General features: G+C 40.4%; 1 protein-coding gene and 1 long non-coding RNA gene across 3 annotated transcripts in view; one reads left to right on the forward strand and one right to left on the reverse strand.

The window, feature by feature from the left end:
• The window catches only part of MAML2 (mastermind like transcriptional coactivator 2), a 346,585-nt gene that overhangs the window by 325,623 nt on the left and 5,156 nt on the right, over positions 1-15,806 (forward strand). The window contains exons 3-4 of one of the 2 annotated variants that reach the window (XM_037020650.2): positions 6,319-6,522; positions 13,086-13,197. In XM_037020650.2, the coding sequence (XP_036876545.1) occupies positions 6,319-6,522; positions 13,086-13,197 (316 nt within the window). The remainder of the gene's footprint in view (positions 1-6,318; positions 6,523-13,085; positions 13,198-15,806) is intronic. The other variant, XM_037020651.2, reaches the window with a different exon arrangement.
• Positions 13,205-15,806, reverse strand: part of LOC140849992 (uncharacterized) — a 40,194-nt gene continuing 37,592 nt past the window's right edge. The window contains exon 4 of the long non-coding RNA XR_012132589.1: positions 13,205-15,794. This is a non-coding gene — a long non-coding RNA (uncharacterized lncRNA). The remainder of the gene's footprint in view (positions 15,795-15,806) is intronic.

The following is a 15,806-nucleotide window of genomic DNA, read 5'->3' on the forward strand; positions in this document are numbered from 1 at the left end:
CAATCTCCTTCTCCCTGCCTACCACCCGACCTCCCCCACCCCTCCCCTTTGGTAACCTCTAATCCCTTCCTGGAGTCTGTGAGTATGCTGCTGTTTTAATTGTGAACATCTTTTGATTGCTTCTGGCTGAAAGGTCAGTCATTGTATGCCTAATTTGCCACTGGTTTCCTAAAATCCTTGAAACCATTCTGGAAGATAAATTTCTCATCAATAGTCTGGTTGGAAATTTTCAAGTACAGAGAAGCTGCAGGGTTTTCCAGCAGGCAGCATGAACTTTGTTCCCCAAAACCTAGAAGAACGTATCATGCATAGTAGATGCCCAACAAATATTTGTTGAATAAATGACTAGGAGTAGGGCAAAGCTAATAATTCTAGAGACAAAGCTTGATTATTGGAAAAACTTTATTAAAAGAATACAGACATTCTTTCATTGGTCTAGCAGTCCTATGCTGGATTAAACAAGGATCAAGAAGCTTTAACCACATTTAAGCATACCACTGGCATACTACTCTAACTCGAAGGTTTAACTCATACTATTAAAGGGCTTTAAAATCTTATACATGCACATACATATGGACAACTGTAAGCTCATACAAACTATAAATTTATATTAAATCACAACGGGGTAGGATCAGAAGCCGGTATTTGTAGGCTACCATCAAATACTGTAGTTTTATTAGTAGAAATAGAAAAAACAAACACAAAATGAAAGACCATTCAAGTTCATGATCTGAACCAGTCATATGGGTATTATTTGCTGCCAAACCAACCTTTAACTCTAATTTCTGTAGCAAACTGAGTTTTCTCTCATATAGAAGACCACATCAATGGAAATAGCCTAATTTATTTACAGTCACACAACATGCATACATACGCTTTCAACTATGAGCTGATAATATGCCATTTTTACCAAGGCCTTTACAAGCCCTCCAGAGAAAAATGTGCATTGAGGGGGAAACAGATGACTTCCACCAACTCCATGGGCTGAGTGTGCGTCCAAGAGTAGGACTGCATGCAGAGATCAGAGCCAACCCTCAGAGCATATTTTCCTTTGAAAATATTTCATGTACTAAAGTTTGTACATCTTGGCAATGATGGCAAGTCTGTGTATGGAGGTGTTTTGTATTTCATAACCAACAGGGAAAAATGATATAGCGGCAACCGAATATTACTTCAGTGGGGATGTGAAGGAACGTGTATGGTAGAGTACGTGGTAAGGCCCACAGGGCTAGCTCCAGGGTTTACCAATCTTCTACAAAACTCCCAAGACTCTCTCTTATTTTTCTATCCTGTGGTATAGGGAAGGAATGAAACTAAACTTAGCACAAGTCCATCTGTTTGATTAGAGAAAAAGATATAGTTACATTTTTTTTTGCATGCAGATCTTTTATAAATCTTAGAGAAGGGTGGTTTTCCAGATTTCAATGGAAATTATCTTGATGAAGTTCACTTATTTTGCCGACACTAAGCACTCTGTCCACCTCTTTTCTTTCTCTTCATTTTTCCCCTTTCTAAATACTTGTTAATCTTGAGAAAATAGGAAGCAGACTGGCATATAGTAGATACTCAGTGAAATGTATCAGATTCATTAGTGGATGTATGTATGCATGGGTGACAAGGCTAGGCATTAGGAGATCCGGATTTTAGTCCTGAAGTACTAGTAGGTATGTCTTGTCAATGGGTTTCAGCCCTGGGCAAGTTCACTATGGATTCAATGTGACCAAAGAAATGACAGTAGAACGTTCTTGGGGTGAAAGGGTTCTACCCAACTTTATTTCCACAGTGGCAGGTCAATCACTAGAATCCCATCCACTCAGAGCAAGTCTGCACGCAGCAAGCTGGGCTCTGCCTCTGGACCTCTCTGCCCTCACAGCCGTCCTCTGGGCCTCTGTCCTTGGCACTGCCACCACTCCAGCCTCTGCTCTGCTCTCCTGCAGCTATGCCACAGTGTCGCCCAGAGCACTGGGCAGAGCCCTTTATATAGAGTCAATAACAATGTATTGCCCACACATGTGTAGTGAGCTTGCCAACTAGGACCAAGTGAGAATTCTGGCCACAGGAACTTTCATTTTATCCACAAAGTATCATACCATATCTAGTGGAAATTATTATGCATTGGTTTTTACTGCAGTGACTTGGAGTGTGTGTGTGTATGTGTGTGTGTGTGTGTGTAGTATGTGATGTGTGTATCTTAGATTCCCAGATAAACTGTAAGCCAGAGATCTTAACCTCAAATGCCCACATGGGTCAGGCAAGTAATAGAAATGAGGAAAATGAGTAGGCACAATAAAAAGGAATAGTGGGGACTGTGGCCAACTGGAGGGCACAAAGGCCCAAATGTGATGGGAGCCAAACACCCATTGGCAATCCAAGTCCACTTACAACATAAGCCCCTTTACAAAGATCATTGTCTCTAAAACATCTCTGCCATGTACAAAATAATACAAAAATAAGTGAATAAGAAAAGTATATCCATTGCTAAAATGCACTGTGAGGTGGAAACTGTTCTGATTTTCATCTGGTACGATTTTATGTCATTGACATAATTATGTTTATTTTACAAATGAGGAAACTAAGATGTAATATTTATACATTGTATAAATGTGTATTGGTTGCTCTATTTATAAATAATTGGATGTTAATAAATAAAAAACAGCACAGCAAAGAACAAAGATCAGGCCCCTGAGCTGAGCCCTGAGCCAGATGACAGCAGCACCTTGGAAAACGCATCAGAGGAGGACACAGCTCAGCTGACATCTCAGGGCAGTGGGGATGAGAGTGATTCCCAGAGTCCGTAGGGAGCTCACGGTCTACGGTGTGACTGAGACCTCTGCATTTCCTGTAGAGTTGACACATAGAATAGCTATTCTGCAAGGCCTGTATCCCTTGCTTTGCAACAAACAAAGACTACTGCTCCTATGTGTTGAAATAACTTTAACAATTACGAGCAGTTATCATTTATTAAGTGCTTACTGTGTGCTTAATGTTTTTGGCATCTCCTCTAATTCTTGCAAGGACCTCTGGAAGTCAAGTACTGTTATTGTTCCCATTTTACATACCAGGAAATTGAGGCTTATGGAAGTGAATTAACTTCTCTCAGATCACAAGCTAATAAGTGCCTGTGGGGAAAATGGAAGTTCCTATGGCCAAGGTCCTCACCTGACCCTAAACTACTTGATGATGTAACTGGCCTACTGCTAGGCTACTGCTTCCACACTTGTAGGCAATGAGCTATTATTGACTGAGTCACTATATGAAGAGCTCCACCTAGTGCTCTGGGGGAGGCAGAGATGGAGATGGATTATGGACCTGCAGACTCCTGGATGCAGATGAGTTTTAGTGCTCAATTTACAGCCCTGAGGATAAAGTCAGGTATAAACCTTTTTACCCCAGGAACTTTACTTTGTCATTTCTTGGTCTCACCAGATCCATAGTGAACTTGCCCGGGGCTGAAACCCTCAGCTGAGACAGTTCCAGAATTGGGATATGCATCATGGCAGGCCTGCCTCCAAGCCCATGCTTTTGCCCACTGTATGGCCATGCAAAGAAGGCTGAGAAGAAAACTGCATTGAACTTTTCTACGCATTTTTGTCAACCATGTTTTAAAATACGAAATCCTCTTTTCACACAAAAATCTTGTGCTAAACTCCAAAGTATAACATAGAAAAGAATAGGCTGTTTCTATTCTGGTTGAGGTGGAGAGTGGAGTGCCAATCACTGCCTCCAGTGTATTCTCTCTCACCTTGATTTCCTCCAGCATCATTTCTGGTTGTCTTTACATTTCTCTGACTTCCACTTTCTCCCTGTCACAGGATCTGCTTCACTCTCATTAGTGTGGGTGGACCAAAGACTCAATATTCAATCCTCCATGTCTTTCCTTCTCCATTTGCCCTCCGAGAGTGCTCAACTCACAGATCTTCGTCTACTTCCATTCTGTTAATGACTGTCTTGCCTGAGGGTTTCAGCCCTGGGTAAGTTTAGTGCATTCAGTGAGCCTGAGAAATGACAACAAAATGTTCTTGGAGTAAAATGGTTTATACCCAGCTTTATTCTCACAGCAGAAGGTCAAGCACTAGAATCATGCCTGCATCCAGCAATCTGCAGGTCTGTAATCCACCTACATCTCTGCCTCCATGCAGAGCACTGGGAACAGCTCTTTATATAGTGACTCAGTCAATAACAGCTTATTGCCTGCAGGTCTGGAAGCAGTAGCCTAGCAGCAGGCCAGTTACATCATCAAGTAGTTTAGGGTCAGGTGAGAATCCTGGCCATAAGAACTTTCATTTTCCTCACAGACCCTCACGTGCTTGTCTCCAGACCCACATTCCTACTGACTTGTAGGACATGTGGGTAAAATCTTTCCCAAGATCTGGGAAGAGTTTAAAGTTAGGAAAACTGATATGGCACTGGGTGCAGTTGTCTTAGAGGGTGGTTATTTTAAGCTGTTCAGAAGGTACACCTCCCTCGGAGATGGCTCGAATAACTTTTTAATTGACTGGTGAAGAGGACCTCCCCTTCCCAATACCCATACCCCTACCCTTTTCCACAGCACACACCCTTCCACATGCCTGATTGAGGGTGCTCACCCATTAGGGGAATATACAATAAACTTTTGCTGCATGGACAGATAGGTTGCACAGGTTCTAAGTATGAAAATTTTTATCCTATCGCTTCTTGTCTCAGTTGAGAGACAACAGAATATAGTGGTTGAAAACTGGTTCTGGAATCAGACACACCTGGGTTCAAATCCTCCTGACTACTTACAGCTAAGCAACGTCTCTGAGTTCAGGTATCTCATCTGCAAAATTAGGATGATAATACTAGTTATTGCTCATTGTTTTGTTGTGAGGATTAAGTGAAATAAACCATGTAAAGCATAGAGCACAATGACCAGCCTGTACTAAGCCTCAGTGAGTGGTTATCTTCAAGATTATTTTGCTTTTCTTTGCTTTTGAGGTAGTTGGTGAGGTCTGTAGCCCCAGGAATTGCTAAAGCAAGGTCAGGCTTTCTACATCTCCAGGCTTTGAATTGATGGACTTTTTTATTTTTAGCTCAGCTAATAACTAAAGAAAGAGAAGGAGATAATAAAAGGGAAGAGACTTTCCAGAATGGAGTACTGGCTACTACTCATCAGGCCTCACAGGAGTTGCTTTGTCTTTTCAATCTCTTGTAACTTCACACAGTCTAGCTGGGAAATGAGAGTTGGAGTTCATTGCTGCCTTATATCCAGGGTTTCTCAAAGAGCACCCCTGGATCATTGAGCCTCAGAATCACCTGAGCAAATACCTGATCTACAGCCTGAAAATTTCTGGAGGAAGGCCAGGCCATCTGCTTCCCAGATGAATATCTATCTTCAAACTGAGGATCTTTGACTTAATGCTAATATCATATATCTAAAACTTGATTCTACATTTTTTTGTATTCTCATATGTAGGCATGTAATTTCTTCCTTATTTAGATGATAAATTCTCCAAAGTGAGGACAATGTTTCTAGTTTTCTTGTAATCCCCATAGTGTATAGCTCAATCGTAAACACATCCTTGAGAATTAAGGAGATAATTTGTCTGGGTTTAGCTTTCTGCCCTGCCAGGTCTTGGCCTGTCAATGCCTAAGATTAGTAGAAACCTCCAATTAGAATGATAATTCACCAATACCCAATATTATGTCATATACAATGTGAATTTTTAATCAGTACTTTCTCATTGTCATTTCTTATTGGTTGTGTGTTCTTTTGCTAATTAATGCACTGAGATTCATGACTAACAAGGGAGCAAATTAACAAATCTCAAAAGTGAGGTCCATTCCAAGTTTCAGAGGGTTTGTAAAGCAGAAACTTATAGGTCTGCCTGCCTTATTAAAGAGAGCTAGTCCCCTTCTCTCCAAAATGGTCATTCAACTTTTCAAAACACGGATTAAAACATAGTTTTCCTTACAGAGTCAACAGTGATATGTGCTAACTTAAGGGAAAAGGAAGAACTTGTTACTTTGTGATGAGTTTGCTTCTCGGCAATTGAGAGGTCTGCCATATTTTTATGGTAGTTTCCTTTGAGGTTCTGTGAATGCCTTCTAGAATGTGGAGGCTCCACCATCAGTCATATGAGAGATCTTCCAGTACCCTAATGTCATTAACCCAGATGCTTTGGTTGCTGTGATATGCAATTATTTCTTCTACATTTAAAAAGCAGTTCTCTGGCTAACCTGTTAACCATGTTTGATCTTAACAAGATGAAAAATTTTCAGAATCTAAGCTTATGATCTTTTTGCTACATTTATCTGCTTTTAATTCATAGTAGCTTTCTCCCTCTTTCTCTTCTTTAGGATCAGCATTCTGTGGTAGGCCAGAACACAGGCCCCAGTCCAAGTCCCAACTCCTGCTCAAATCCAAACACTGGAAGTGGTTTCATGAACTCCCAGCAATCACTGTTGAATCAGCAGTTGATGGGAAAGAAACAGACTCTACAGAGGCAGATCATGGAACAGAAACAGCAACTTCTCCTCCAGCAGCAGATGCTGGTTGATGTGGTAAAACTTTCTCCTAACTTCTGTTAAACAACAGAGGGATTAGTCATTTTCCGTTTCTACTTACTGCCCTTTTCTCTGTGTCTACTTACATGACAGCATCAAGGGTGTCCTGGCTGTAAAAGAGACTAATTCTGTATGTTAAGTGCTGCAGACAAATACAAAACACAAAGCTTAATTTACCAGCTTTTGGACATTTGGAATGCATGGCACCTCAGCTACCTAGCCCTGCCCAGCCCAGGAATGTTTAGAACCACTAACATGGGCATTTGAATCAGGCAAAAGGAACCTGTGTTGTTCTGCAGTCCTGAGAGGCAGAAATATTGGAGAGAACTTTATTTGACTCAAATTCAAACCAATTTTAGAGATGAAAGAGTTTTAAAAGCTAGCACGAAGTTTCAAAACTTCAGATTTGGCTTTTAATATAAAGCATCTCAGAATGGGGGACTTTTTTTAAGAAAACTGAAAATATATTACCCAATTTCACCATATTTCAAAGGTCTTAAATAAAAAGTCATTATTTCCCAAGCATTAAACGTGCTTCACTATTTATCATCCCTTTGTATTCTCAGATAAACAACAATTGACCCAAAGCCTTCCTGCCTCCTAAGACCAAGGCCCTATCTCTAAGTTTCATTCTCCTTTCAAACTATTTGGCCAAATGAAATAAGAAAAGGGCAAAGTTAATCACCTCCAGGTTGATAGAGCCAAGGTACATAAAAAAGACAAAAACAGAATTAAAAAATTTCATACTTAAGGTGCTTTGTAGTAAAAGAAATCCAGGATGTGATAAATGCTATAATCTATTCAAAAATTTTCCTAATTTATAATGGGAATACAGCCACAAACAAGACAGACCCTGTCTTTGTCCTTAAAGCTTAGAGCCCACTATGGATGTCAAATAACTAGGCAGTTGAGTATGTGTGATTCAATGCTATGATGTGGGAACTACTGGAAATAGCTTCAGAGGGGAAGTTAAATCTACTTGTCGCTGGGCAGCTGTGTCTTGGGAGGTCTCTCCCTGTGCACTAGGTGAAGCGCTAGGAGAAACCTCAACCTGGACATGAGAGGGTTCTTGACTCGGAACAAGAAAGATTCTCAAGCAGGTTGGACAAGTGTAGGTAAGGAAGGAATTCATTAAAGTGAGAATAGCAGGGAATGGCAGCTGCCTTTCAGGCAGCAGAGAGCAAGAAAGAGCAGAAGGAGTAAAGGGAAGCTCATTGAACTCCTCCTCGGCATAGGGTAGGTACCCTGCCAACTCCTGAAGCCAGGATCACCTGGCGTCCAGTGTCTGCTTGGATCTGCATGGTGTGGGAACTGAGCCCCTACAACCCCAGGGTTTGAGGGAGCCACAGAGCACTAGATGGAGTGAGATTATGTTCTGAGAACTTCACAAGGGCAAAAAAAGGAGATTTTTAGTACATCTTCAGTCCTGTCCAGGTCACTTAGGCAACGAGAATTTATAAGCCCAAATCAGAGCTCTCAGCAGCCCCTCTCTACCTGTTTGGAGTAGAAAAAAGACAGAGTAAGGACTTGTGCTTAAGTCTAGAAAATAGAATGAAATAATGAAGTAACAAAGACGCTTACCACTGGAAGAGTGCACAGATAAAACATAATAAGTTGAACTGTGAGAAGTCTTTATTGAAGGCAAAAAGTACACACTCAGAAGAAGGGTAGTGTGGGCAACCTCAGAGAAGGCACGCTTGAGTGTTTGGGGTTTGGGGTTTTATAGGGCCTTTTAATTAGAGGTCAGCATAAGGCATGATATACACAGGTGATTCCTATTTCCTTTGAAGTTTTGTCTTAAGAATAGGGTTATTTAGGTGACTGGGTTGGTCTGTATCTCAACATTCTTTGTCCACGTAAGTTCATTTACACTTTGGAGGTCTACCTCCTGTCCTAGTTAAAAAGTAACTAATTGATTAAGGCGCTGGAAGAAGAGGAAGAACAGCCTATAGATTAAGTTAAAGAATAATCTGGGACTTTTTTGCAGACTAAGTAGATTTTACAATGGCATGACCCTTGTCCTATTTTCCTGCCCTACCTCATACTGAAGATCTGAAGGTGAAGTAGGAGATGGGGGAATGAGTAAGTCAGTGGATGGGGGAATGTTGGACGGGGGGCAGTTGTTCCAGCCAGAAGAACCAGCATATAAGACTCAGAGACAATATAAGTATACTACAAATTATGTTTGCTGAAGTACTGTGTAACTCTTGGGGGAAAATAAGTTCCCAGCCTGGGGCAAATTACCTTTAAAGCCAAAATCAGTCAAAGGGAGAAATAAAGTGGGAGAAACCCGTTTATTGCCTACAAGCAATCATCCACTTCTGCTCGCCCAGGTCTCTTGTGACCTGGCTGTAAAGAGGCCCCGCCAACCCTCTCTGGTCCAAATATACCCTCGCTTCCTCCACCCTTGTAATCACCTATTGATATGGAGATGGACTACTCTCCACCCCTTGGAAACACCTACTAATATGGAAATGCAAATACCCTAAGGCCAGGAAAGAGGTTCTGGAAATATTGCAGTTTTACCCACATATGGAATGTACACAAGGATGGGGAGGTGATAGCCAAGGAGGCCAGAGATGAGAGGCCAGAAGATGGAGCTTGATAAATCAGAGTTTACACTGTCTGAAGCAATGGCAAGGACCTGAAGGATTTTAAACAAGGAAGTTCTAGATTCAGATTTGCATTATAATAAAGGTATAAAACTAGTTGTTGGGGGAGGGGAGGTGGAAAGAAATGCAGAAAATGATAAATCCAGCCTGGAGAGATTGAAGATAGTCTCCCACAAGGAGCAAAATTTGTCTCTGACTTTGAAGGACTGTAGAATTCTGATGGACTAAATAGGTGGGGTCCACCATTCCAGGTGGGTGGATGGTGGGCCAGAGACTAAAAGGTACAACCTAGATGTGTATTTGTTGGTTAGTTTGAGATTGCATTATGAAATATTTAACGTATAATGAAAAGAATAAATAGTAATGCCGCAATCACTTTTGTTCTTTAAAAGAATGACAAATGAAATAACTTTGGATTCCAGAGCATGTGAGAAATAAATTTATCCGATCTTAAATGAGGAAGAGTGAAAAAAAAGTTTATAGGTGGCCTTGAGTACAGCCCTTCAGGTGTAAAGTGCAGGGGAATCACTGACTGGATCGAAAAGGGGCACACAAATTTCTTCTGTAAATCACAGTTTTGAAAACCCCAGTCATCTTGCCCACTTAGTTTTGATCTTAATGAATTAAATAACTTAGAAATAAGGGCAGCAGAAGAGAAAAATCTACAATCTAAGAATCACTTATTGGATACACTTTCATAATTCCCATCAATACTACTCATTTATTGAATTATAACATACAGATGTTGAATTTCTGGATTTTCAGCTCTGATTAAAAGGCAAGGAAACATTCCATGAAGGTTCTGCCTAGCACTGGCCTGACTCCCACTGAGCCCCAGTTGAGTCACCCCTAGGACAGGTGCACAGGGCAGCACAATGAGCGTGAGAGATGAAAGAGAATGAGGCTGCTGTTTTTGTGATTTTTATGAACTATTCACCTTTCTCTTTGTTTGGATGCCACTGAGGGTGCCTGTGCTTTTTAGCATATCCAGGAAGAACAGTCTTTGATACTACTTTACATTAGCATATGCTTTGTAGTCATTTGAAGTCAGTTGGCAAGGCCAGAAAGGTGCCTAAATTGAGACATTTTCTCATGAAAAATGTGGTATCCTTACTATTATTCTCCCACCAAAGAAGCACAAAGAGGAGAGATGAATAGTACTTATTACAATGGGCATTATAATTACCAGCATGTTCTGTGCACCTACTACATGCCAGGCACCATGTTGAGCTTTTATAGAATTTAAGGAGTAATCCTTTCAATGAGGGTGTGAAGGAGGTTCAGAATTATCCACATTTCACACTTTGATAAAAAAACTGAAGCTGGACAGATATGTCAACAGAAAATTTTTTCTATATTAGGTGTTGAGGTCCAAGATACTAGGTTAGCATGATATGTTAGCAGGTAACTTAAATTTCATGTTGCACAGAAGTTATCCCAGGGATGGCCTGTGAGTTTACACTGGCATAGAATGGGGTGTTATCCTCCTGTGAATGGAGCAGTCTCCATTCAGCACTGGAATCTAGTCTTCGCTACTCTTCAGCACCAAGTTACAACATAGCAGAACCCTGATAGTCCATATGCAAGGCCATTAAATCTGACTCATTTGTGGAGAGTAGTTTAAGAAACTCACATTTCCAGAGATGTATATGTTAACACTTTCAACAACCAATTTTAGCCCTCAGGGGAATAAAAAGTCAGTAATTAGATCGAATGTACATAAAAATAAGTCCAGATTTGAAATCTAGTCTTTAATGGGAAACCAAGGGTCTTATTTCTCTGTCTCTCTCTGTCTCTCTCTCTGACACACACACACACACACACACACACACACACACACACACGCACACACAAATCTTGTTTTCTTCTAGGTTCCAGATTCCAATTCCAATGCTGAATGGAAACTGCTCTATTTGCAAGAGAATTACATCCCCATTCTATGCCAGTGTAAACAGCAGAAACACCTAATTACAAAGGAAAAATGATAGATGATTTGAAAGAAAGATTTCAGGGAGTTGCATGCTTGGCATAAAAATCAAAACTGTCAGCTTGCACAATAGTTTACAATAGCAGTGGTTGAACATCCTGCATTTGGGTTCATGAAACATCTCAAGTTGTTTCTTAAACATTAGGGTTTGGGCAAAACCATAAAGAGTTTTACCAATCACTGTTTCCCTTAATTTGTAAACCCAAATTTAAAAGAAATGTAATCCATATGTTTCTGATTCATTTACACTTAGCTCATCAAAGTATTTTATATTAATTACACGATACCCAAATAGCCCTGTAAGTCTTTCAAGTTTTTTTCCTTAGAAACAAGAATTTGAATTTGGTTTTTTGCTGTTTTAAAGCCATTTTTTTTCCTTTATAATAGATTATTTAAACTAGAAGGTTTGGAATTTGATGGGGAACTGAGAAATACATGACTTAAGTGGCTTAGGTTAGGAAGTACACATTTGACTTCTTTTTTACTCATCTATCTTTTAATTGATTTTCTTTTCTATAATTACATTGTTCTCTGTCTACCTATGCCGATTATTTTAACTTTGAAAATGAAGGTTGCTTTGAGGTGCAGACAAAGTTTTGGTAAATTAATTCTAAAAAATTCCTGATCCATGTTGAGAAAGAAACAAAGTATCCTCTCATATCCAGAACTGCTATGACACTCACAGCCAGGCCCTTTTGTTCTCTGTTGGACATAAACAATCTTACAGAATACCATCCTCAGCCAGGGTTACTCTTAGACTGTGATAGGATGAGACAAAATAAGGCCACTTAATAATTTTGTCTAAAAACAGACACAAACAAAGGTCACTGTGCAACTAATGAAATTCCAAATAGTCCCCTCTTTTGCTACATGAGTGACAGCTACTTCTTCACTCAATCATAGAATCAGCCTCACTTTCTGACAGTTTACAATGTAGAACAAATCTTTGATTCCTTAGACCCTCTCTAAAGCAGCCAATCAAAGCCTAAATCCTGTAAGAGTTCTTTCTAACATGTTCCTACCAACACACCCCATAGGCTCCCATAATGTGTGTCCTCCTTTGCTGCAATAAGTAGTAAACCCAGCAGGTATATTCCTGGTGGTCTTTGGCTGAGGGTATTGCCAATATGAAAAGAATGTGCCCTATTTCTTCCTTTATTCCCCAACTTACTACTGTAAAGATCTGCAGGTGGCTAATTCCAGAAAGAAAAAAAGGAGAGAACCTGGGAAATGTCTGTGCTTTGAGAATGAGGCAGGGAGAAATGGAGAAGCATGGGGCCTTTATATTGTGGTCAGGAAAGAGCCTGAGTTTTCAACCCACGATTTGGTTTCTGTTTTTCCACTGTATGATCTTGGGAAAGTCACTTAGTCTAAGGAGGCTTTCATTTCCTCATCTACTAAGTGGGAATAATCATGCTCACCTGCAAGGCTCCTTATGAGGAGAATAAAAATGAGGTAATCCATGTAGGGTGCCCATACAAGTACCTGATAGGCCATCTCCTGACATCTCCTATCTAGGGTTGTCAGATTTAGCAAATAAAAACACAGGATGCACAAGTGTCCAGTATTTTATCTGGCATCCCACTCCAATCCTTCCACACCATGCGGAACCAGAATTATATACAGGTGTGCTACAAAATAAAACTAGAAATAACATCTGCAAAATCACAAAAGTTAGCCCTCACTGAAACCTAATTGCAAAATAAAGAAAACGAGAGTAGTTACTGGACCCAAAACACATGTTGAATGTTGAGGAGAAATAGATGTTACACTTCCTTTCAGGAAGTTCATTGAAATTGAAAAGATCTGTTTCTTAATTAAGACTACTATATAAGGTCTGCGGTACACAACCATGACTGCAAAATCATCCTTATAGTCTTACTTTTTAAAATAACAGTCTAGAAATTTTTACAAGTGAGAAAGTAACAATGCAATTTAATGTTATCATTTATCTTTTCAAGGAGAAAATTGCTCCACAAGATCAAATAAATAGACATTTGACAAGGCCACCCCCAGATTATAAAGACCAAAGAAGAAATGTGGGTAATATGCAACCAACTGCTCAATATTCTGGTAAGTGTTCTTAAAAATTGGTACCAATCTTCACTGTGTAAAGAAGAAGACTGTTCAGTTGTTAGTATTTCCTTCTTTCCCTGTCTCATATTTAACTGTAACATCTTCATTAGAGTCCTTCACTAGCTCCCATTTAACTTTTAGATCAAGACCAAACTTGAATTTTTTTTAGCCCTCATATCAGTTCTTACTTGTTCTTGCCCCATATTCGCATATTTCAGTGCTGTCCTGACTACCTCTGAGCATTCAAAAAAGCTTAAATGTGTTCTAACTGCTAGATTCAATCATTCTCTTCCCAACAACGTATCTTGACCCAAACGGCTTAAGGTATGCAGACGCTTCTACCTCTTAGTCACATTTGTAGCTGATATAAAGCCCAATCTTTTCATCTCCATCTTTGGGATCATCTACGTAAAACAAATAGTTCTGGCACCAAGAAATAATTGAAAAGAAAATTAAGTCTTTATGATGTCTCTCAAAAACACCAAAGGTAGAGTGCATTTAAAGAAAAAGCAAAACTTCTTAATAGATCTCTCAATTGCATAGGTGATAGGCACTACCCCTAAAATCTCTCTTCCACCTTCTGAACTCCCAAGACATCTCTCAAACCTAGCCCAAGCCTTCCACCTACTCCCAACAGCATCTATTCAAGTCTCTTCTGCCCAGAATTCCCTGCGCTTCCTCATGTAAATTAAGGATGCCCTATAGCTTCCCAAGTTCTCTCTGCTTTACCTGTAAATTCATCTGCCAAGGAAGCCAATAAAGAGGATTCTTCAAAGAAGGAGGAGCTGTGAATAATGCTCCTGTTTATAGCTGTTTTGGGGCCCTGCTAAGCATAGTTATAAATATGTTGTTCTAATTTACTTAAACTCTTTAAAATGTGCCAGGTTGCCTCTTTCCACTAAAATTAAGAATGGGATACATGTATCCACTCTCTAAGATTACTTTGTCTCAGGGAAAAACGGGATTCTTTATTTGATTCTGCCCTCAATGGAACTTGAAAGACAGTATGCGGGTTTATTTGGGACAGAACTTCTCATCCCACGGCCTGTCCGTGTGTTTGGAGGAAGCTAGGAGCCCTTCACAGTATTACACAAAACTCAAAGTGGGTGTTTAGGCTTTTCTTTTCCCTTTCATATAAAAGAACCCCAAGGCCAGGCCCGGCCTGGTTCTGGGATATACCTTGTCAGGGCCCCGGGCTCCTTTCATCTTTCTGCTTCACCCGCTTGGGCATGTACTTCCCACCCTGGAACTTATCATGGGGCCACATCACCATCCCTGGCGTCCGTATTCCAGACAGAAAGATGGGAAAATGGAAAAGGGCCTTGCAAATGAGTCCTATCCCCTTTTAACATAGGCTTCTTGGACTTTCACCTAATAGCTTCTGCCTTTAGCCGGCATTTCCTCATATGGGCCCTCCATCAGCAAGGACATTTAGGAAATGTGGTTTTGCAGCTGGGCACATCACTACAAAATCAAGATGGTCTCTAAGGAAGACAGGGTGTTTGGATATTTCTTAGGCACCTAGAAGTCTCTTCCACAGAGCAAACGGGCCTTTCCTAAGGGAGGGTCCTTAACATCTGCTTGCAGGCTGACCCCCAGATGAGTAAGAATTTCTGCTCCAGAGCATAGTTTTTCTCATGTCTTCTGAGAACGAAATAAGCAACAAGGACAACACAAACTTTTTTTAAATCATTTTTTATTTTAACCTCAGTACAATTATAATCACCTTGCCCAGATGTTAATATTAGAAAAGATGTATAAAAAGCACCAGGAACAATTGCTACCACAACATTAAGAGTTTCTAAATGTTAACTGTGATTAATATTTTGTGATCTTTATGGAAATTCTGTGCTAAACAAAAACTTCAGAGAACACATGGTGCTAGAAAGAGGAAGGTAGAATATCAGGGAAAGCTTAATGAAGGAGATTGGACCCTGCTCAGTGGTGTAAGGGGCATCATATGAGAGAGAAATGGCATGAGCTGAGATAGCTCATGGCGTGTGGATTAAAATGTGGTAGTAACTACGCCTCCTGAAGCAGAGGGCTCGCCATGTGGAGATGCCACTGGAGGATGAATTAGATGGAAATCCCAGATATTTAGAGATGGGGATTTACCCTTTGGACTCTGGGGAGCTGCTCATGGCAGCTTCTTGAGTGGGATGATGCAGATGAAGAATTGGACATGATTTTCAAAGCCATAGGTTTGGAGTATTAGTCTAGCAGCCACATCCAGGATTCATCCAGGATTCATGCCTCTTACTTGGACCCTGGCAGCGTGGATTTCGTAACAGCTGGCCAGTCAAAGCTGTAGCCTTTGGTCTTGGAACAGAGAAAAGCCAATGCAAAATGGAAGGTTGACTGTTACCTCCCCACAATGACTCCCAAGGAGGATAAAGTGAAACTTAAAACACAGAAACATTTTATTTCAGTCTTCTTTCTGTAATGCATGAACTCTTACCAAGGGATAACCTAGAGTGATACTGTACCCCAGAAGCTGTCTTATTTCTTTTATATAATAGACTGTGGTGAGGATTTCTCCTTCTTTGTTCTTATCCCCGAAAGCAGTTTCAGAGTTGGCACGTCATTGCAAATTTCTGTAAAAGAGG

Source organism: Manis javanica, chromosome 6, assembly GCF_040802235.1.
Source record: "Manis javanica isolate MJ-LG chromosome 6, MJ_LKY, whole genome shotgun sequence".
NCBI classification, from domain to species: Eukaryota; Metazoa; Chordata; class Mammalia; order Pholidota; family Manidae; genus Manis; species Manis javanica.